Source organism: Bactrocera neohumeralis, chromosome 4, assembly GCF_024586455.1.
Source record: "Bactrocera neohumeralis isolate Rockhampton chromosome 4, APGP_CSIRO_Bneo_wtdbg2-racon-allhic-juicebox.fasta_v2, whole genome shotgun sequence".
NCBI lineage: Eukaryota > Metazoa > Arthropoda > Insecta > Diptera > Tephritidae > Bactrocera > Bactrocera neohumeralis.
This window is the reverse complement of record NC_065921.1, coordinates 21,835,695-21,860,438: the sequence shown is the minus strand read 5'-3', so window position 1 is coordinate 21,860,438 and position 24,744 is coordinate 21,835,695. Positions and strand designations below refer to the sequence as shown.

The 24,744-nt window shown below is 33.0% G+C and overlaps 1 protein-coding gene across 2 annotated transcripts in view; it reads left to right on the top strand.

Moving 5' to 3' along the window:
* Positions 1-24,744, top strand: part of LOC126756467 (aquaporin) — an 86,911-nt gene that overhangs the window by 788 nt on the left and 61,379 nt on the right. The window contains exon 2 of one of the 2 annotated variants that reach the window (XM_050469538.1): positions 1,269-1,449. The exons of the other annotated variant lie outside the window; for it this stretch is intronic. Within the exon in view, the coding sequence (XP_050325495.1) occupies positions 1,434-1,449 (16 nt within the window). The 5' untranslated portion in view covers positions 1,269-1,433. The remainder of the gene's footprint in view (positions 1-1,268; positions 1,450-24,744) is intronic. 2 annotated transcript variants of the gene reach the window in all.

Here is a 24,744-nt window from a genome sequence, read left to right as displayed (position 1 = left end):
AAAAATTACAGTTTTTTTATTAAAAAACAAACATGTTTTTCATTAATTCTTTATTAAAAAATCAGTTTTCTAAAAAAAATTACATTTATTTCGGTTTATATAAAAAAATAGTACAGTTAATTTAAAAAAATTGTTTTTATTGAACAAATTACAGTTTGTTTTCAAAATCGGATTTTTTTTTAAATATTTACGGTTTTATAAAAAAAAATACAGTTATATTTTCAAAAAAAAAATCAGTTTCTATACAGTTATTTATTAAAAACAAATATCAAAAAAATGTTTATATTAAAAACTGCGGTTTTTTTTTTCAAAGATCGGTTTTTACACTTTTAATAAGAAAGTGCTGTTTTGTATTGAAAAAAAATTTTAATGCAAAAATTTGCAGTTTTTACAAAAAATACAGTTTTTATAAGAAACTTACAGTTTAAAAAAATTCCTATTGTATTTTAATTTAAAAAAATTATGAAAATCGAAAACTGAGTGCTAAAAATTAATGTTTTTTTTTAGTTAAAACAACAAAAATTATTTTATTGTTTTTAAAATATCTAATTTTGTGCTAAAAACTAGTTGTTTTTAATTTAAAAAAATTTAAAAATAAAAAACTTTATTTGTGCTTTTTCTGGCAAATTTTGTGTGTTGGTGGCTGGTGCGCGCAAATAATTTGAAGTGTTGTTGCAATTGTGCGCTCGAAATTAAGAAAAAATTACGTTTTCCAAAAACACCTATGAACCATTGAAACGTAACACTTTGGTAGCTGAGCGAGCCACACTTTCGTTTTCCATTCAAGCACTTTGTTTTTGCGAATACTATCAAACAACTTTTTGCTTTTGTTTCATAGTGTCAAATATATTAACAGTTAGCTGCAGTCGCTGCTTGGACAATATGTGTACGCCAACCATCGCTCAAGTGAAATTGCAACAAACAATTTTGCTACTTTATTTTATTTTATTTCATTTTTGCCTTCCACCAACTTTTAACTTTAATTTTACGGCGCCCACTTGCACTCGCACGCGCCTGCACAGCCACCAACACACGCACAACCTACACACACACACACACACACGCTTTTGTGCGCGTTGAAGCGTTGATTTAATTGTGACTTTCATTTCATCGATTGCCAGCTCAGACGCATTTCTTATAGCCACTCTGCGCCTTGAGCGCATTTTCGCATAGAAAAACAGACACACACACACACACATCAACACGTATATAGTCAACCCACATTCGTTAGTTGATTTGTTGTTATTTTGCAACGCTTTTAATTGCAGACAAGTGCCATTGTGATTTTTACTAAACAACACCAAATTAAAAGTAAAAAAAAAAACGAAAACACTTTTTTTCGCAAACACAATTCGCATTGCGAAAACATATTTATTTCCATCAACAAAAAATCGTATCGCCAAAGCACCACTTAAAATCATAACAAAGCAGCAATGGAGGAGAAACGCGGTAAGTGAATTGTTAGAAAAAGTAAAAATCTTGAACAAAATGTCTGTAAATGGCCATTGGGAAACACCTCACAGTGAGTCTCTTCAAAACAGTTGTTCAATATTCAATGCCTAATATGGGTACTTAGCATTTATATGTATGCATGTATACAATGATTGTGTCTTCAGTTAGTATGTTTTGTAGGTGGATATTGAAAACAGACGATAATTTCACTTGGTTTCTTGAACAGCCTTTTACTTAGTTATTTGTTAAAAGAGAATTAACACATTTTTGTTTTCGAAAGCAGCAATTGGTTTTTAAAACCATATTTCAACTTTCTTAACTAAAGTTCACCATTGCATGGTTGCGAGATCTGATATAGAATTAGGCGTAGTTGAATGTTGAGCTCTGTGGCCGAGGGGATTTCAGCCTCTTCGATCAAAAATATTTTTCTTTCATAAAATTTTAGTGGAGATTCAAGCTTAAGTGTGATGCTTTTGAACTTCCAAAAACATGTTTAGAAATACTTACTTTTTCCAATAATTTTGGTGCTTCAATAAACAACCTTAAGCAATATTTGGCTTCTTCTTCTCGATAATTATCCTTGGAACCAAAATTTTTATCAATAAACTTAAGGGATTGCATGGGTTTCCTCGGGTAAGAAAAGCCTTTTTTCAACAATTTTTTTTTCGTTTAAAAAAAATAAATATTTTATTAGAATTTTTTATTATTACAAACATACACTATTAACAAAAAAATTCCGAAATCTTTGGAAAAAAATATTTTAAGCTCGGCCATTGCGAAGCCATTTCCGGTAACCCCTCGGCAAAAAGATGCGCCCGCTTTGGGAGGATAATTCCTTACAGGATCATCTAATGTGAAAAAATACATACGTATTTTAGTAAAACTTTAACTTAGAATTTGGACGAAGGAAAAAACCTAAAAATTGGAATTTTTGGCAGACATTTTTACGAAAAAATAGTTGTAATCGAAAAAAAATCCCATATCCAAGTCTTTAAAAATTATATCCCAAGGACCTGTGTAAAATTTCGTGAAGATCGGTTGAGTAGTTCTCAAGAAATCTTGCCAACCAACTTCAGAAACACAGTTTCGAGAAAAACGCGTTTAAAGATAAGGCACTTAGCCTAGCTAGCCTCGAACGCACAAGTTCTCAAGGCTGTAACTCTGAAACTATTACTCGGATCAACTTGAAAATTTAGGACAATATTCTAAAGGTGTTGCAGTATTAAATAAGACAATTAAAGAATTCGATTTTTTGAAACCTGTAAACCCATTTAACGCCTTAAGTCACTAAAGTGTCAAACATTAGATTGAACAATAACCAACTTTTGAGCTTGAGACGGAACTAATATACTCGTACAAGTCTTTACACATTTATTATACATTATGTACACAACTTCTCAAATATTTAAACTGTCTTGCCAATTTTGCACATTCTTCAAGTGTGCTGACCGAGTTGAGAATAGAGATCCCTATAGCTACGACATCTGTAAGACACCGTGTGTCCATAAACAAATGCATTATTGACTATCACTTTGAGGTCCGTTCAACTTTATTTGATTTGCTTTACTTCCCTTTCCTCTGCAGGTGTGCAGTTCCATTAATGGTTTTGGCTTGCACAACTCATTTACAGAGGCTCAGTTGCTGCTAGGGTCAATTTGCATTTGGGACTGCTGTATAACACTGTTGTATTTATGTGACCTTTATATACTTCTCAATTTAAATTCTTAACCTTCATAATTTATGCAAAAACCATTATCTTTTGGGTACTCATCTATTAGTTTGAGCCGATTTAAGAAACCTGAGTGGTTGTTAAAAGACTGTGATTTGATATTTGTGTCAGTCATAGTGCTTTTCAATGAACTTTTCGAAACCAATGCTTATGAAAGGATTGCAAATAAACTTCAAAACAATCAACTAAACGTTAAATTATAAAAAAAAGACAGTAAGAAGAAAATGTAGACATTTTTTAGTAGGATTACTGATATTTTATGCTTCTCAAGACTTGCAAGCATGAAGACAAAATATTTGTCCTAATATTTTAAAAATTTATAAGAAAAATGTTCATAACTAAAGTTAAATATTTTGGTTAAATTACAAATAAGGCGTAAGTCTTTCCATGATGAAACGCCAAACAATACTGAACAAAAAACATGACAGCTTGACTCGACTCAGGCGGGATCTGTTCAAAAAAATGGCTATTGAAAAAAGTACCTCTACTTAGTTCACCCGTTTTAAGTTAACCCAAGCTAATAACCTTTTTTATGTTTATAAAATATTTAAATCAGTTGAATTGATCATTATTAAAAACAAAACTGGCCGTCAACGTTTGTCTTCGTTGTTAACTTCGTCTTAAGTTTATTGTCTTTCACTTTCAGTTTCAAAATGTCAAAATTATTAAGAAAAAAATTCATTAGAACAATTTTGTATTAATATTTTATAATTGTAGCTTTGAATTATTCACTTCTATTATTTGAATCGTAAATCATTAATCATATTACTAACACTTATAGCATAGATTTTTTTAATTAGAGGGTGCGTTTTAGGAGTATAAACATTTGATTTAAAAAAATCAATGCTACCACTGTGTGATGGTTTCAAACCTTGTACGGTATTTTGATGGTAGCAAAGCAAAAACGAAAAAAATATAGGGTATTTCTCAACTTTGATAAGTGTGAAGTTCGTTCAAAATTTACCGTGCAGTTAGTGAGTTTTCGAAAAAAATATCCAAGAGCTTTGAATTTTTCTCCGTTGTTAGGCTTAATTTGGATAAGTGACGCTACTCAACAAATATGTAAGAATTTTTTTTTTTTTGTTTTTTATCTAATTTCAACTGATGTGCTAAAAGGCCTGTGAGGTATTTGAGGTGTCCTGATTTTGAATTTGAGTCCAAGCATTTTCCACCACATGCAGCTATTTTTGTCATTTTAGTAAATGGTGCTGGTTTGAAGAATGCACTCTTTGTGTAAAACTCAAAAAATTCTACGTGTTAGGAAATTTTCAGTTTTGCGAGCCAAATTTAGCAAGAAACAGCCTCTAACAGCACAATCGCCAAATGACTACAAAATAGTGTTACCAAAGTATATTATAATATGTATTATGGTACATAATTGTTGACAGCATTGTTGACAGCATGCGTTTTCTATTGACAGTTGGTTTGACAGCTATCGCTTCAAAAATTTATATGCTTAAAAATACTCGCTACATTTATATTGACTGCCATTCAATAGTGCGTCTTTGAAGCCATGAGATCATTAATCTATTTTATAGCATTAAACCATTTTTAGTAGAAGGGAATTGAACAATACCAAAGACAAGTTAATACAATTTAAAGAAAATTGGCAACAATAAAGCGTAGTCAAAGCGTGGCGATACTGAACGCTCTATTCAAATTCAAAAATCGTGGGTTGCGCTTACATTTTTTTATTGCTTGCTAATGATTTTGCATTACACAACTTTTTTACTATTTTATTAAACAATAGTATATAGAGTTTAGTTTCATTTTAGAACAGTTTGTCTTATATTGTCAAATAAAATAACGAAACATGACTTTTCATAAGTTTTCAATAGAGACAAGTTACTCATGCACTACTACTGAAAAAAATTAAGTTTTGGTTATAACTTGGTTATAGGTATCTGATAGGAGAAGCTTAAAATTTTGTTGCCATGTAAAATGCAAAATAACGTTACATCAATTTTCATAAGTTTAGAAGCGAAGAAATAACGGTATAATAAAAACCACTCATATTGAAACAAAATTTGAGTTTTGGTTATAAAACGGTTATATATTGGTTACAAATTGGTTATATATTGGTTATATCTGACAGCGAAAGCTGAAAATTTTATGCTACATATGTATATGTAACATGATGTAGTAAGTCGTAGGCAATAAAAATATTCAATTTCGAATTTTTGATAATACGTTATATATATATTTTTATACCCTGAACAGGGTATATTAAGTTTATCACGAAGTTTGTAACACACAGAAGGAATCGTCGGAGACCCTATAAAGTATATATATAAATGATCAGCATGTCGAGCTGAGTCGATTTAGCCATGTCTGTCTGTCTGTCTGTATATATACGAACTAGTCCCTCAGTTTTTAAGATATCGTTTTGAAATTTTGCAAATTTTGCAATTTTCTCTTCAAAAAGCTGCTCATTTGTCGGAACGGCCGATATCGGACCACTATAACATATAGCTGCCATACAAACTGAACGATCGGAATCAAATGCTTATATGGAAAACTTTCACATTTGTCAAGATATATTCACGAAATTTGGTATAGATTATTTTTTAAGGCAACAATGTAATCTCCGAAGAAATTCTTCAGATCGGTTAACTATAGCATATAGCTTCCATACAAACTGAACACATAGTTACTAACAGAAATGCACCTGTGAAGGGTATTTAGCTTCGGTGCAAGCGAAGTTAACATTTTTTCTTGTTTTTATTTAACTTATTATGACAGTGTTACTTTGAGATAAGCAATCAATATCTCTGAACAAAAAATAACTAAAACAACAAATTAATTATTTTTCTTGTAAAAAATATGTATTTCTTGCTTTAATTTCAAGTTATTAAAGGGAATATGGGTTAAATATTGGCATTTATAATTTTTTACTTTATATATGGCATTTACACAATTTAACATTTTAGAGAGAAACAGAATATAAATTATTATTATTTAAATTTTTTATTTTCTTTTTTTTTCTATTTTTTGTTTTTGTGTTGATCAATCTGAAATGCATGCAAAAACATTTTCTTACACTGTGTTGTTTTTTATATGCCTGGAGTAATTTTTATTCCGACAAACAAGCAGAACGTTATTTACCTGCACTGTTTTCTTAATGATATGCTGACTGACATATGCACATATATATTTATATTTATAATAAAATTTTTTTACACATGTGTATTTGTATGCAAGCATGTAAACAAAGAATGTTGAATAAATATGCCGCCGTCGTTTGCAGTCATTGATGTCATCGTAAAATTTTGAGATCACAAGAACAGTTAACGTCTGAATTCAATTTAACTTCTTAACCCCTTTTCACGCTTATATTTATGGCAGACAAATACAAATTTTATTGCGAAAAAAGAAGAAGGCAGTTCAAAGTACACATACAATCAGAGGTGTGGGCTTTAATTTAATAAAAGGCATGAAGGGTTGAATTTTTAAATTTGGCAGCAAAGCAAAGCAACTTTTCTTGAATTGATTGAGGGTTTAAAGCAAAAGTTAGTTAGAATTATATTAGTTTAATGATTTTTAATTTTTTTTTAATAAATGTGAAGATATTTTTGTATATGTATAAATTGATAATACAGCACCTGACGTAGAACGTAGAAATAATAAATAGAAAGAAAAACTTGCATATTGTCACCTAAAATGCAAAACAACGTATCATCAAAAAAATCAAAATTGAGTTTTTTATTGCTTACGATTCACTACATCATATATATACATACATATTGTATGTAAGTAGCTTAAAATTTTCAGCTGCCGCTCTTAGATATAACCAATACATAACCACATATATAACCATTTTATAACCAAAACTCAAATTTGTTGCAATATGAGTGGTTTCTAGTATATCGTTTTTCCTGCGCCTATAAAATTTTGAAAAGTATCCTTTACGTTATTTTCCATTTTATGTCACTTTATGTAAAACATTTCTGCTAAAAATTATTGAGAAAGTTGTGACGCCTATAAATCATTATTATTTTAGAAATATTTCAAATCACACAGCAAACCTCTTTTACATTTAATCTTCCCTTTTCTATAGTTTTTTCTAACGTTTTCAATCAGTTTTTATTTGAAAGCACACTATCTAGAAATCTCTAAAAATTTTGAATTTTAATTTAAGACTTGTACTATACAATGCGTCAAAAAATTATATCAACAAACACTGTCAACAGAGGATTAATCGTAGAAGCGTCATTACAGGTTATTGAAAATACAGAAATCCTTTATTTTTTGCTTATTCCGTCTTATGATTCCCATTGTTCCAAGAGTGACTTATCAAAGCGGCGAGCATTTTCATAGGTATTTTGTTATTTAAATTTTAAAATAATTGTATATTTTGGTAAAAATTATGTGGTTATATGCGTTTCCTCGAGCAAAAAGCGGCTTATTTTTTTCCCATAAAAAATTAAATATTTTATTCAAACTTCTTATAATTTCAAAGAGACATATGTACATATTTTACAAAGACTTTGTTAAATTTTCAAAGGGAAATATTCAAAAATCGGCTATTACGACGTCATTTTCCGCTGGCCTTCAAAAAACTGTGCTGCTAAAGTGAAAAAATACGTGTTTAGAAAAAAAATTAAAATTTCAATGAAAATTTCGCGACTTTCTTTTTTTTTTCAAATAGTAATAGAAAAAAATCCCTCATCCAAGTCTTTAAGAACTGTATCTCAAAGACCTGTGTAAAATTTCATGAAGTTCGCTTAAGTAGTTTTCGAGAAATTTTGCCAACCGACTTCAAAAGCACAGTTTCGAAGAAAACGCGTTTAAAGACTGCACTTTAGCCTGGCGATATTTTGAATGTAACACCTTAATTATGGCCCTAAACTAGGTATTGGACGAAGGAAAAAACGAAAAAGTGAAAATTGTAATTTTGGCAATTTGTTGAAAATTTAACGATTTTTTTTAAGTTGTAATTCACAAAAAAAATATACTTCGTTTAATATTTTGTAAAATACATTTTTCGAAGACATGTGTAAAATTTCATTGAGATCGGTTGAGTCGTTCGCGAGAAACCTTGGCAACCGACTTTGAAAACAAAATTTCAACCTAACCTCGAGGGTGCAACTTTTCAAGGTTTTATCTCCGAAACTTTTATTCGGATCAGCTTGAGATGTTATAGACTCTCCTGATGATTTTCAAGCACCATATTCTTAAATTTTTTAATATTTCCATCAGTTGAAAAGGTCGAACGATCTTTCAACCGTCTTTGAAGCCTTTACACCACTCGTAGGCTCGTGTTATTGTTGAACTTGAATCACCGTAAGCCTTTTCCAATATTCGCAATGATTACGCAGACGAAATTTGGTTTAAAATACAAAACTTGGGGCAAATTATTTGTTCGATATTTTTATCCATTGTAAAAATCGCAACGCACTACTTCACTCAAATTCACAGCCTTTTCTAATACTTACTAGCTACGCCTCTGTCGTACATACATACATACATGTATAATTCCTTACACTATAAGCTCTTAAAGTAAAATCTCGCGAATATTCCGGATTATCGTTTGAAACATTGAAATTTCTGCGTGCTTTTGCGCAGCGTCTCCTCTCACAGTAATTAATATATATATAAATGTCTATGTATTTAATATAAAGTTTTCTACAATTTATACACAGCCGTAGGTGTTGGAGAAACCCACAAATAATGGCAACATTAAAAACAAAAGTAAAAAAAAATAAAATAAACTCACGATCATTAAAAGTGAATGAATAAATCAAGAAAGTTCACATTCACATTTGCAACTTCTGCAAAATTTACTTTTCCATCTACGGCAAACTTCCTTCCAGTAATTTATGTGTTCACACTGCAATCTTTTTATTTTCTCGACTGACTATGCATAATATTTCTTCACATGTGAATGGGTGAATGGGTGTGTTCGACTACCGCCGGGACTACTGACCGCTGCACGTCGAGTGTCATCAACTCGGTTTTGGCTTCAGCGCTGGTTTAATTGAATGTTTGATTGTTTTAATTTGTTGTAGTCACGTTTTACGCGCTGCGTAGTGCGGATTTCGCCGGCTGAAACCATATACATGTGTGTATGTATATTTTAGCCAAGCATATTTCTTGTTTGTTAAAATAAAAATTCGAAATACAGCTTTAACCTGCCGAAGTTCAAGTTTATCGTGACTAATAGCCGTGCTTAGTTGATTGCCAAGATTTGACGAAATTTTTGTTTAAGATTTAAAGGCAATTTTTATGGCCACCGGCAGTAGATTAACATGAATTACCAACTGGCTCTTTAGAAATTATATGTAGTAAGCCATTATCGGGCTCGTCTGGAGCCATAAATGAAGCGAGATAAAAAATCATGCACAAAATTTATGATTGATATGTGTTTGTATATACGATTAAAGATTATGATGTATGTTAGACTGTAAAAATAGAAATAACACTTCAAAATTAATCTACAGAATGGCCAATTAATTTTTATTCTACAGTAATTAAGTGATTCAACGCCTTCTGACTTATGGGAAGTTTTATATGTAGAGTGTTGCGAATCATAGAAAACAAGATTCAATAAAATACATCAACGTCTTCTAAATATTTGATAAGATCTTTTGCGAAATTATTTGATACGATAGAATGTTGTTTTAGTGAAAGAACAAATGGTTACTGGAAAGAACATAAAAAATATCTGCAGATTCAAATATGATCGTAATTTAGTTTTAACTTCTATAAGTAATTTTGATAATGTTCTAAGTATCAAATCCAACAAAAATCATTTCCTCTTCTGAAACTATTTATTATATGGGAGTGTACAATCGGATTAAATTCTTTCAAAAAACTGAATGCTTAGAATTTTTTTTTTCATCAATCGTCGCTGGTTTGTTGGCATAGAGCCGCACAGAAAATAGTCTAACGGCATCAAATCGCACGACCGAGATAGCCAATTCCAATTAACTGGGCCATTTTGTGAGATAACACGTTCACCAAACTTGATTTTCAATAAATTGGTAGTGGCAATGGCTGTGTGGCGCCTTCCTATTGAAACCACTGATCAACCAAGTCCACATCATCTCAAATTCCATAAATATTCGGATATCATTGAGCGGTAGCGACTCCCATTCACAACAACGTGCCAGTTTTGATCATTGCGGAAGAAGTACGGCCCAATAACGCCGTTGGCGCATAAACCGCATCAAAACGTAATTTTATCGGGATGCAATGGTGACTCATGAAGTACGTGTGGATTGCTGCCTGACCAAAGCCGTATTTTTTTTATTGACGAAGTCATTCAGTCAAAAATAAGCTTCATCGCTAAATGATTTTTCGATGAAAATCCGGATCATTTTCATGTTGTTGCTTAGCCCAATTCATGAACATACGGCGATTATATGGTCAAGCGGCTTCAGATCAAGATCTTTTCGAAAAATCACCACAAGGACGTCACAAAGATGCCCAACGCTTGAGAACGACGTGTGAGAGACTAGTTTAGGTCTTCCTCAATTGATGCGCAAGTGGAAGTGATATTCTCGACACTATGGGCACTTCTTTGGATTCACATTTTTCTTCTATTTTTCCACTAAATGTTCAATTGTTCGTCTGCCAGGACGATTATGACGACCATAAATTTGACGTAGTGCTCTTAAAGTTGCGGCCACTGACTCCCAATGTCGGTATTTCGACCCGTTGTTGGATCGTATGATCATTGTTCCATGATGATATGGCAAACCTTACTGATCAGAAATTTCAAAAGAGCGGGATGAAATATAGCATCGTTTGCTGTCTCTATCGGTCTACTTTTTGTAGCGTCCCTATGAAAAAGCCCTGTTTGTAGATAGATCATATACTTATACTCTTTGCAGCTTTAAAATTAACCCCTATTTTTGCAGTTGATATAACAATTATTTCAAAAAATAAAATATTTATTTTCTTATTAAATTCTTACCTTAAATTACGTAGAAACACTTGTGCTAGGTTTACCAGAAGCAGACATAAACACAGCTGTTTTAAATAAAACAACAAATACTTCAGTAAATTCTTGAGTACTTTCTTATCTATATTCTTGTATATGCCATTATAACAGTAATAATAACAGTAGCTAATTAAATAACAGATGTAATTAATACTATCTGCGATATAAAAATGTATCTACATATATATTTGCTGAAAACAAAGTCGTAAATCAGAGATCGTTAGATATTGTTATGTTACATATATGTAAGTTAAAAACTTTTATTTAGTTTTTTATAAAAACATATCTTTTCGGGAGCTATGCTCCTTTTTTTGGAAGCAATGCTCCTTTATTGACTTCTGTGTAAGAACTAAAGTTTACAATTAACTACACTTAACTCTAAACCTATGTTTGCCGCTGCAACGGGTATGGAGTTTGCTCCACAGGTCGCCACTCGCCACCACTACACGTGTCGCACTCTAAGCGATTTAGTTGGTGTCGTATTCTATTGCTTTGTATCATATGATATTAATGCATCATATGCTACTTTTTAAATGTGTGGGGTGCGAACTTATATATTAGGTGAAGTTAAAAAACACTTGGTTTTGCATTATACAATAATAAAGGTTACATTTAGCATAGTTAGAATGATCCAAAATAGGTCAAATACTCCACTCTCATAGAGTTCCACGTGATTGCCCTGATTGAGCTCAATTTATGTGCTATTGACCAACGCTGCCCGCTTTTTTCGATTGCAACTTCAGATGGTCTAATTATGAACAGTACAAGTCCGAATTAAGAGTTTGACTTTAGACGAGGAGCTCATAGCATATTACTCTTTGACAATCTGTTTAAACTAAGCGTAACCTTGCTGACCGCCAATTTGGCTGGGCCACTGTTTGGGTCAGCTCAGTACGGTTCGGAAAACCCGTTTCTGAAATGGATCGATTGTGATGAGATTTAGCTGACATACGCAGATGGAAATTCAAGCGATGCAATGATTAGTTACTGGATGATCGAAATAGTGCTAACATGACAAATGAACTAGATGATTTCTATGGGATCCAGAGCGTGGCGCATCTTTGACATTAGAATTACCAGAATGGAAGTGACGAAACCAAGTTTGTATTGGTTACTACAGATTGTATCTCAAAACGATCGGTTTTGGTTAGTTTCTTATGCAGTATCATAATAAAGGGAAACTATTTGAATATTCTATATATTTATATTAAGGATTTACAGACAGGCTGAATACATAATTCAATATCCATTATTAGAACTTTCAAAGTGAAGGTCAAAATTCTGTTTAAAATAATATATTCCTACAGTTTAGGGCTATTTGAATATTACAGTTCATATTAATTTTTTGATGCATTTTACGATTAATCAGTCCTGAGTGTAAGCGATGAAAAATGATCGCACGAAAATGTTGAGTCAATTGCGATTAATGGATTTTTTTAATTTTTAATGAACGTTGAGGTACTTTATTATTCACTAAGCTTCCTGCTTACTACTCTTTATAGACAATATAAATTTGTAATTCACGGGAGTATTAAATGCTCATATTATATTGAACTTAGTACATGTAAATTAAAAAGACAATGTTGAATGCAAATAGTTCTGAAAACTTTTCGGTGAAGGTTTCTTAAAAAATATCTGCTACACGACCTTAAAAAAAATTTTCTAAGATTATTCATGCCATATCAGCTATGAATGAATAGAAAAAATATGAATAGTTGATCGCTGCTAGAAAAAAATAATTCTAACCTCACTATTACAAAGCAGTCAAGTGATAATTACTTAATACGCTCTGCTGTGACTACATAATAGATTTTCAATTGTATGTAAATTATCTAATAATAAAATATAACTGTGCTTTAAATTGTACAAAATAAACATGCAACTCACTTCTGACACACAGCGTGTGAAGTATATATTGATTTTGATGGTTAAAAAAGCATTGAGATAACGGAAATTCCCCGCTATTATTGAGCTATTTTAATAAGCAAAAATTTAAATTGATTTTTTAAATATTTTCTGCGCATCAAACGCAATCGCGTTCAGTTAATTGTTTAACAATGTTTATAATAGTTACTGCTTTTTAATTTCCGTATTATCGTCAATAAAAAAATAAAATTTGTTTCTGAATATGCAAAGTAGTTAAATACTAATATATTTTACTAGCATAGGCACTACTTATGCGGTCATAGTCGAATTAACATCGACTGCGGTACTTGCCGTTGACCATAAATCTTCTGCAAAACCTTTCTCTCGAACACCCCTAAGGCCGACTCATCAGGTAACGTCATTGTCCATGCCTCCCCACCATATAGCAGGACGGGACTTGTATAGTTTGGTTTTTGTTCGTCGGGATAAGACTTGACTATTCAATTACTTACTCAGTCCAAAGTAGCACCTGTTGACAAAAGTGATTCTGGGTAGGATTTCAAGGTTGATATTGTTGATGCTGGTTCCAAGTTAGACGAAATTATCTACGACTTCTAAGTTATGACTGTCAACAGTGCCGTGCGGGCCAAGTCGCGAATATGATGACCGTTTGTTTAATGACATATCTCCTGTCATGTCGTTTTGTCCTCGTTCGCTATTAGACCCATACACTTCGTTGCCTTTTCCAATCTGAAAAAAGCAGAACGGCACAGAAATATCAACATCATCGGCGTACGCCAGCAGCTGTACACTCTTGGAGAAGATTGTACCTTCTCTATTTAGCTCTGCAGCTCGAATTATTTTCTCCAATTTTTCTTCCGGCTCGGAGAGATCCAACCGATCTTGATGGAACTTTTGGTATTGCTCAACGACAGTTTACACACCCACATTAGTTTTGCGTGGATACCAAATTTAGACAAATCCGCATCAAGGCAGCTCCTTTTTGTGCTATCAAGAACAGATTTGAAATCGGCGAAGAGGTTGTGCATGTCGATTTTCGTTACTAAGGTTTGGCGAATGGTGAATATCTGGATTTCCCAGCCCTAACTATTAATGCTCTACACTAGAAAATTAACAAGTAAAACAATGAATGAAATTTTTTTCTATTGTTCTATTGTCATTGATTACATTAGTGAACGTTCTATTTAGTGTAGGGAAGCACCCAGTAAAACATTAAGCAAACTAGAGAAAAAAAATTAATAAGCCTTTAATTCCAATTATTTACAGTTTATTCATTCATTTGTTGAAAAAGTTTAGCATCACCGCAATCGCAGTTAAGTCATAAAGAATCAGCGACGGGGCACGCTAGACAATCAATTTGACGGGACCAAAGTGCCGCTAATTGAGCATCCATTACGTAAACGCAAGCCCATTACTAGCTTAAAAAAAAACTAAAGAAAAGATTAGAGAATTTTGTTCAGTGTGAGTGTTCTTTAGCCATTAAAACAGCAAAATATCAACACACCACATAATATACATATAGTATGTATATCAAGGCTATAAATTTTCACATTTCCGTTCCAGCCGCACTATTAAAGCAAATTAAATAATACTTGCCGTACTATTCCACTGGGAGATGACGGGCCATATAACAACTTTATTATAAAATTGCGATTATATAATTCTAAAGCACAATAGTTTTTCAGCCAAGTATTATTTTTTTTGCACCTGTGGGAGAGTGTATGTGTGGTTTTATTAATTACTTCTAATTGCATAATAAACAAATTAGGGAATACCAAAGTGAAATGTGTTGTATTATGTGAGCGCTAGAGTGGAAATATTTGCACATTCTAATATATACACATGCAGTTAACAGCATATATGTGTATGTATATATATCTATATATATATATACATTTGTATGCTGTCAACTCTTGCGAATTTCAAAGACTACCGTCATTCTGTAGTCATTAATTAGATCTCTAAAAAGCGTGAGAAAGCAATTTATTTGACAAATAATTAAATATAAATTGAAGATGAACGGAAAATTTATCACTTGGAAATTATTACTTACTGATGACAGCATTACACATATTTTAAGTGTTTTTTCTATTATGACAGACATTGTGTAGCGTAATTTATTCTTACTCATAACACAAAAAGCGGCAATTAACTCAATTATTGCGCCTAAATTTAAATGTTTCGAGAATTATTTTCACTTAGGTGAACTGTTTGTAATCATATTTTACAGTTGCAATTAAAATCAGCAATTAGGAAAGTACTAGGTATTAACGCTTAAGTGACTTTTAGCAACACTGTATTGAAGCTACTTATATTGTATAATAAGCTACCAGCATGCAAGTAATAAGTCTTAATGTAATATAATCTAAAGGTCCAAAATACTAGATGACATTCTTTTCATTGCTTATTGCACTCTAAAAGTCATGGCGGTTCTCTTCTTGCTCTTATTTTTATTTTGAGCGAAAGTTTTGTATTACTGGAGCGAAATATGCTATTTTTAGTTCTCTATAAAAACTATCATATGTGATGTACCAGAGGAGACCGATTATTATTCTTAATGTTTAGTAATTGCTTAATGCATTTAGAAATCAGCTTTTTGTATGAGTCTAAAAACGACTTCGAGACAGCAATTTTTAAGGCGGATCGGAATAATCGGTAGTATGGGGGTTATTTATTATAGTTTTTCGCTCTGTATAATTCCAACAAATGATCAATAGAATATCAAATTTCTTGAGCTATCTCAAAAACTGATGAACAAATTTTTATGATCTCTAAAATCCTAGATCGCTTGCCTAAAACCGATGTTAGACCTTTAACCTCTTTAGCAAAGTTATTCAGTATAATCTGTAGAACATTTGCACATACGCGCTTTTTGGCTGCCTGTAAATCAACCCACTCTAATGTACATATGTATGTATAAGAAGGATCCAAAGTAAGACATAGCGTATGAGTCATATTTTTAATATCTGTAAAAAATGTAATATTAATATTCAGTATTAATTATTAGAACTTCAAAGTAAATATTTTGTAAAGAAATCAGTCAAAAATAAAGACAATGCTGATTTGTTTTTACGATTCCGAGGGTATTGTACACCGAGAGTTCGTCCCACCTGGCCAAACGATTAATGCTGTGTTTTACCTTGGTGTTATGAAGCGTCTTTTGTCACGCAATCGTCGTGCTCGACCACAATACCGTGAGGCTGGGTCCTGGCACCTGTTGCACGATAATGCGCCGTGTCATTATTGTCACTGATTGTATTAACCATTAATCACTCACCCTTCTCACCTGATCTGGCACCCTGTGATTTTTACCTATTTGGAAAACTTCATTTGCCCATGAAAGGACACTGGATATTCTCAAGAGCCTTCCGAAAAATGACCTTAAACACTCATTTGAAATGCTAATTGACCGGGCTAAACGCTCTATCGAAGCACAAGTAAACGACTTTGAATAAAAAAAATTAACTTTTGAAAAATATTAATATATATAAAATATTAAATATTGTATGATAACTTTTTCTTAAAAAATTACTGTTTTTTAACAACGAAAAGAAAACGCCGGAGACTCTATACGGTATAGATATATAAATGATCATCATGACGAGCCGACTCGATTTAGCCATATCCGTCTGTAAATACGCGAAATATAATAGTATCTCAGTTTTTGAGATATTTGTCTGAAACTTTGTACTTGTTCTTTTCTCACCAAAAATCTGCTCATTTGTTGTGTCCACTGATATCTGATAATAATAACATATAGCTATCACACAACTGTTCAATCAAACCGAAGTCCTTTTATGAATAACTAGTTTATTTGTCAAGGTATTTTCACGAAATTCGGCATAGATTAATATCCAAGGCAGCGTTACAATCTCAGAACTGTTAAGTTTGGATCACTACAGGCCTTAGCTGTCATTCAAACTGACTGATCCGAATCAGAATAAAGATTTATATCCTTTAACGCTATAATCGCAAAAGCCTTTTGACCCAAGATTGATCGCAGGAGATCTAGTGATCTTTTTTCCCTCAGTAAGGCCTTTTAACAGGCCATTGTTCTATTAGCGTCTATGTTGTAAAGTTGGGAATCTTACCAGACGCCATTTGCAGAAGCTGTATGAAAGAAGATGAGGCGGAAGCAACTCAACCCTTCCTTTTTTTACTATTCCGCGTTTGGGAGGTCAAAATTTAAACACTTGGGAGCGCGTACCATCAGACATCCCACCAAACTAGCGAGACTTGAAATTTTAGGGTTACATGTTTTTAGGGTTTACGGTTTTTATTGTCTTATTGAACTCTCTCACCTCTATAATAGTGTTGTAAATTTTCAAGTTGATCCGAGTAATAGTTTCGGATATACGGCCTTGAGATAAGCTTAGAGATACAGCCTGATACTAAAGCAAAAATATAACTAATTTTCAAACATAGTAAAAAACCATGAAAGTATATTTAAAATAACCTATTATTTATACTTAGAAAAATAATTAAATTTTTTCTTACTCCACACTACCTTCGTCTCCTAAGTGAAGTTTTAGTTATGTCTATTTTATGTAAAAATGTTTAGCAATTGAACTTTAAATTCAAATCTTTATATATAAAAATTATGTGTCACGTTTTTTGTCCGCGATGTACTCATTAGCTACTAAACCGTTGTTAGCAAAATTTAGCACACTGTATCCAGTTCGAACTAACTTAGAATATAGGATAGTAAAAACAATTCATAAATAAAAAAAATGTAGTGAAAGCTCTATTAAATGGACACTATATTAACTGGGCAGAAAGGCTGATAACCAGACATTGAGAAAGCAGCCTTAAATTCGTTATTTTTCCAATGAAATTCATTTGTATGAACATATTCAAAATTAAACCTCAAGCACAATCCCTTGGATTTTTATATCGACAAAAACGTTTTCGCCTTTATTCTTTAATAAAATTTTCACCATATTGAAAAGTTTATTATATGAATAATAGTATAAAATGTATACCACAGCAACGCATGACCGGATCTGCTAGTATTTTTATATATTTAATTACTTTTTTCAAAACTTCAATACTTTTTTCGAAAAAAAAGTATTGAACTGATTTACTTGAGTACTCCAAACTAAATATATACTATCATAACTCGCCTTAACCTCATTCATATAAACACTTGAATACAAGACTGTGAGCTCATAACTCTACTCAACAACAATTAGACGCACGCGCTCCGTAACATCGCCTTAAAATGTTTTGAAGCTCAAATTTATTTACTTGTACTCCAGAGAAGAAGAGAAATATGCCAATACTGTTAGACTTTCTTAATCTACTTACTTAGATACCTGCTTGTCATGCAATCACATACTTAGGTATGTTCGAATCTGTTGGTATTTCAAGTTTAAATTGTTGCATGTCTCACTTTCCACCAGCTCACCAGCATTATCTTTTGCACTTGTGCTCATATATCATTACTTCTGCACTTCACTTCTCTTTTCTCTCACATTTCGAATTTCTTTCGTGCTATGCCCGACATGTTTAGAAAGCTAAACACAAAAACAGAAAGTAAACGCTCGCTAACTAAAACAACAACAAGTATAATGTTGCTAACAACAACTGCAATGTGCCATACAAAACAACAACCACAACAACAACACTGACAATAATAAACAATTTAACTGAATTGGCAAGTGAATGAACTCCGCACGTCACAATGTGCAGAAAATCGTCAATACGCCAAGAGAGCAGTAATAACAATAATAACAATTAAGTGGTTGTCATTTCCGTACTACTTCTTAATGGCTGGAATTAAAAATCAATGACCCAGTAATCTGTTGTCTTATAAGGTATACGTTAAGCTTTTTGCGACTTTTTATTTGTAATGTTAGAAAAGTGTGTTTGTGAGCTTACTTCGAGTGCTTATAAGTATTGCAGAGGTGCTGAAGAGATCGTAAATGTTAAAGAATTGAAGTAGCGCAAAGAATTAAACTGTATAATACTATATACATATGTACTTATACACTCATATAAAGTCTTATCATATTAGTTGTGATTTATAGTCACTTATTGCTGAAGCCACAAGAAGTTGGAAGAATTATAAAAATTAGTCATCTAACGGTGATCCGATACTAAATACAAAGATTAGTCGAAAAAAAATTAAGGTATCATTACAAGTCAATTAAAAATTCCCCGGCCTTCCATATTAAAACACAGTTTTTAAGCAAAATTCGTTTTCTTTTTAATCGATATAGTTCCATTCATGGGTAATATACTGATTATAGTGAATTTCCAACTTTTCGATACAATTTTTGTAGTACGATTTGTCCTTTGCTTCAAAACTGGCTCGTTTCAGCGATCACCTCTGCATTCGACGAAAATTTCTTCCTACCAAGCATTCTTTTGAGATATGAGAACAGGAAATAGCCGCTTTGATTCTGATCTGGAGAATACCGTGGATGCGGAAGCTATTAGAAGCCCAATTCATGGACTTTTGCCATCGTGTACACTGACTTGTGACACGGTGCATTGACTTGGTGAAACAGCACTTTTTTCATAAAATTTGGCCGGTTTTCGACGGTTTGGCTCTCCAAACGGTCCAATACACTACTAGTAGGCGTTGATGATTCCCTTTTCAATGTAATCAATAAATATGCGGGGACATGCCTACTTTTAGATAAAATTCTGTATGTCACTACATAAATTTCAACACATATTGTTGCAGTTGTTGTTATACAGAAACCGTCTACAATTCGCCAAACGTTGAAGACCAGCGAATCGATCAAACTATACCCGATGTGCAAGCAAAAGGTCGACACTGGCGATGCAACCCTGCGCTTAAATGTCGTCTAACGCATACTTAATTGTGTTGTAAATATTGCTTGGGAGGAGAAATTCTTCTTTCCTCGCCAAACAAACAAAAATTTATAAATCATTAATTTTCTTACTATGAGCAATTATAATTTATTTTAAGTCTTAAATTTTTAAAAACTCAAAAAATGTGTATTTTCTTTTTTTGTCGTCTGAGTCATTCACTGTAAACCAAAACCAGATAACATTGAAGATTACAGTTATACTTCTGTAAAGAGGTATCCACGTACTGTCTTGTCCATTGAAGTCGATAATTTTGTTCTTGCCCTTACATATATTGTTTGCAAGACAACAGCGCAAACGATAGCGAGGAGAGAAATGGTGAGTCGAAGAAAGCTAGAATATAATTTAAGTGCATGTCTAGTACATTAAATTAATTTAAAATTGGGGTAAATCAGATCACAACACGCCTACTTTCCATATAAGCCCGTCATTGCATATTTCTATAATCCTTGCAATAACTCAAGAACTAATTAAGTTATCAAAACAAAACTTTATTCCAATCGAATTTCCGAATGTGGCAACTCTTATAACAGGTCTCCTGACCTTCCTTGGGATAGTACTTTCGACTATCTTCGTTCCACTTTATACTCGTGCTAACAATATAATATATAAGAAATGCCTTGATCTTTATCTACCATCAAACTCCCTTTAATTGATAACTCACTTTAATATCATGAGCTAATTGGGTTATCAGCTCCATGTCTTCCAAATCATCTTAATTAGTTGATACATAGCTTGATGTTTCCATGGATGTCGATTTGACAATACTATTAAATCGTTTTCTACAAGTTTGAAACACTGCTTGCCCATATTAATTTCCAGCACCCAATGCTCTTCTAACAGAACCTATTATTTTTCATAAAAATAACAATTAAATTTCTATAAAAAAAAAACAGCAATTTGCTTGCAACTTTTAAATAATGGAAGTTTTCAGCAAATTAATTGCATGTGAACAAAAATTTTATGCGAGCAATTTCTGAACTGATGATGTAACTCCCGAATGCATTAACACATTTGCGAGTCGTTAATTATAGCTCTCAAAAGAATTTTATAATTTTTGGAAATTTTTAGAAATTACTCTCCATTAGTAAATGCAACAGACCCAAACGACAGCACAAACAATGTATAAATATATAACCGATATACATACATACATATATATCCAACGACACGCGAGCCGTCACTAAAGTGACTTACAATTAGATCATAGCGACACCTTCCCAAGTATGACTAAATTCGTAAATGGCAAGCCATTGAATGACAGGCTGTCTAGTTTGCTTTTGCTTTTGTTTTTGTTTGTCGGCGAAACTTTATGACCACTGCAGTTAGGTCGTTAAAGAGTTACAACGTAATTGAAGCAGGTCTAAATTTAGTTATGTGGTGAAAATAAATAAACAACCGCAACAAAATATAACGCGATAGGTTGGGCATTAAACATGAACTAGTCTTTCAGAAAATATACTATATATGTATCTATGTATGTATATGTACAAAAGTCTTTGTAGGTTCTTGAAAAAGTGTCCCAGTGACACTGACAAAAGCCTATTTGCAAATTTAAATAAATTATTTATGTTCGCATTTGCACAGGTGAAGCCTAATTATAGCAAGTTGCAAAAAGAAAACCAAATTATTCCATCAAAGAGGTTAAGACACTGCAGCTATAATAGCTTTAGTCACTTCATTCTCGAAATATGTATTATTAAATAGGATAATACCTCTAAGGCTAAACCGGTATTTACAAGACAATGGAAATTTATATACAAACTTATTTAGTACTCTTGTTTTAATAGCATATTTACTTATGCGTGGACAGACAATTTGCATATGAGACGATAACTGTTAACTGCCATCTAGTACATATGTAACTATATAATAACCCGCTCATAAATAATTCAGTATAAACACCGACTATGGTACTCGTGACTGCGACATTGTCTGGACTACAAAATGTTCAAAGTGTTTACATACTTGTTTACATTACAAATTTATTAAGGTATTATCGAATCATTAGCTTGTTTAGTGAGAGTATGAGAACAGTTTTAAACGTTAGTAAAGAGGAAATTTTTGAAATATCTCTGTGATAAAACTTCTTCTTCATCTTCTTTCGCACCAAAACGTGGGTCAATCTGAGCTGAGAACACCAAAGTTTGCCAGTAGCCTTTATCCATTGCATGATCACGCCAGTTATACATCCCAATCGCAAACCGGGCCCTATGCACTTGTTCCTTCCTTTGATTTGATTTTTGCTTCTTCTTTAGATCTCAAATCTCGTGGACGTCTTTGCTTCTGTTGTCCCCCTATAGGTCTCGAATCAAAGATACTTTCGCTTACGTATATTTATCCACCACATAAGTTGGGTTTTCATGCGTTTAACTATATCTAAGTATGTCGCCAGTGAGTTTATACTGTTCCGGCTCAATTTTTTCGAAGAATTGTTCTCTCGAATGCTGCCAGTCCTAACTCATTTCAGTTCGTCATAGTTCATATTTCTGCGCCGATTAATAGAAAGAGGATGAAAATAGACTTTTGGAGTGTACTTTTTGTACATCTAGAGAGCGTTCTGCTTCTCTATTACCTACTGATTCTAAACTGGTTCTGAGTTTGAGAAAAGCCTTCACTTTTTGAAATATACTATAGCTGCCAATCGTGACGTAGTTCCTAAGGAGCGAGGAATCTTTGTTTGAGAACTTCAGGTATTTTATCCTACCCTCTTTCATTACAAAATCAACGTCTTTCGCTTTTTTTTGTGGGCTGAAAAATACTTCACAGTCAACTCTGTTGTTAAAGTCTACAATGTCAATATCGTCGGCCTATACCAGTGGCATTGCACTTTTCAGAGTGGACAATGCCTCAACAGTTCAGATTAGCGAAGCGATTATATTGAAGAATGCGAGAGAGAATCATCCTGACCTCGATATTTAACGAGCGACAGACTGAGGAATCTGCCTTCTTGTGAATAGGACAGATTATATTCATTTTCCAAGCTCTGCATCGCCTTTTCAGCTCCTCAACGCCGGCTTGAAACAGCTCAGTCGTTATTAGATCGGTTTTTGGGGGTTTGCTGTTCTTAAGCCATCTTAGAACTGCTAATCAAATGGCAGAAAGATAATGTTGTATTGGTATATTTTTGGTGCAGGCTCTTCTTATTCCACCGCAGCACTGCCCTCCTCCATTTCCTTCAACTATCGAGTGTGCTCTGAATGTATGTAATCAGATTTCCATTCCAACCTTTACAGAATCTAGGAAAATACGACAGAAAGCAAAAAATTCTTTGCCTAAGATGACCATAAATTTGACTCCTTGTCTTAGAGCAGAATAGAGCACGGTTCTTCATGCCATAGCTCACTTAGCTTATAGTAATTATGTCTAATTAAGACGTTCATTTTATGGGCTTTTTGTGTAATCCACCTGTTTGTCTTTGTGAATAGAGCTACACATTTATCTAGGATTCGAAATATTTAAGAACCAACAAAACTGAACGAATGTAAACATCACTTAACATTCGAATTTTATGTATTTATAATACTTCTCGAATTTTTCGAAATTTCAAATATATTTTGAAACTTCAAATTTCGTTTTTCATCATATCAACAGTTTTCAAACGCGTGTGCTCCTATTTGTATTTATTCTACTTCATTATTCAATTTAAATAACCCTAAAATCAAATACAAACATAGATGTTCACATGGGAAAGAAGCGTGAGTCTCGTTCTAGCCAATCAGTGCATACAGCGCCTGATTATGACGACTTTCGCTATCCTTCGCCGAATTATACACGGCATACTTCAAGATCAGCGTCAAGATCACGTGATGGCAGTGTACCAAGAACATCTAATCAGCCAAAGAAATCGGCAAGTAATAGTTCTAATCGCCCACACAATAACTTATTCACTTGCTTTAGCAAAATTTTAATGACTTTGAAGTGCCATTGCATTTAGTAAAAGGTTAAGGAGCAAATGAAGCAAAAAATGTGAAAGTGCTTTTCAATAAAAGCTTTTCGACAGGAAGTTGCAAACAGTGGAATAGAGTTTCCGCTCACTTGAAAATATGCTAATCACTTCCTTCACAAAGCAGGCAACAGTTTTTTGGACACGCCACCAAATTCGAGCGTTGTGCTTCGTTCAACCGAAACAAGCGCGAAAAAACCTTCGTTAGCCTTGACTAGGACTTCGCAATGTCCTTGACTTGCCTTCTTGTATATGCAAAAAGCAGATAGCACACGTTAATTTATTACTAAAATGAAATATGAGCAATGCAACTAAGGTCCTTAAAAGTTGTGCACTCATGCAACATTGCAAAATGTGTGGTCAGCAGGCAGAGACATTGTCTGCGCGGCTACTTTTATTATGCAAAAAATACTCGATTGTACTGTGTAATGAAATATTGATTCGATGTAACGTGTATTAGGGTTGTTCAGGATTAAACGGCAGTAAGCTAGTTTTTATGTCTTGAACCCGGTATATTTAGTTTGCCACAAAGCTTGTAACACCCAGAGGGAAACGTCGGAGACTTTAGAAAACATTTACATAAATGATCAACATGATGGGCTGAGTTGATGTATCCATGTCCGTCTGTATATACGCGAACTAGACCCTCAGTTTTTGAGATATCGACCTAAACTTTTTTCACTCTAAGTAGCTCCTTATTAGTCGGAAAAGCCGTCATCGGGCTACTATAGCATAAAGCGACATACAAACTGAACGTTTGGAATAAAGTGCCTGTAGGGAAAATTTTTTAATTTGATGAGAGGCAGGGTTATTATCTAAGGTAATAATGTAACCTTCGAGTCTAAAGTAACAATGTAACACTCGAAGAGTATATTCCCGAAAACTACTCATATGTTCGAAAAAGGTTTCAAAAATAATTCGTAATAGGTACAAAAGTCATCCCAG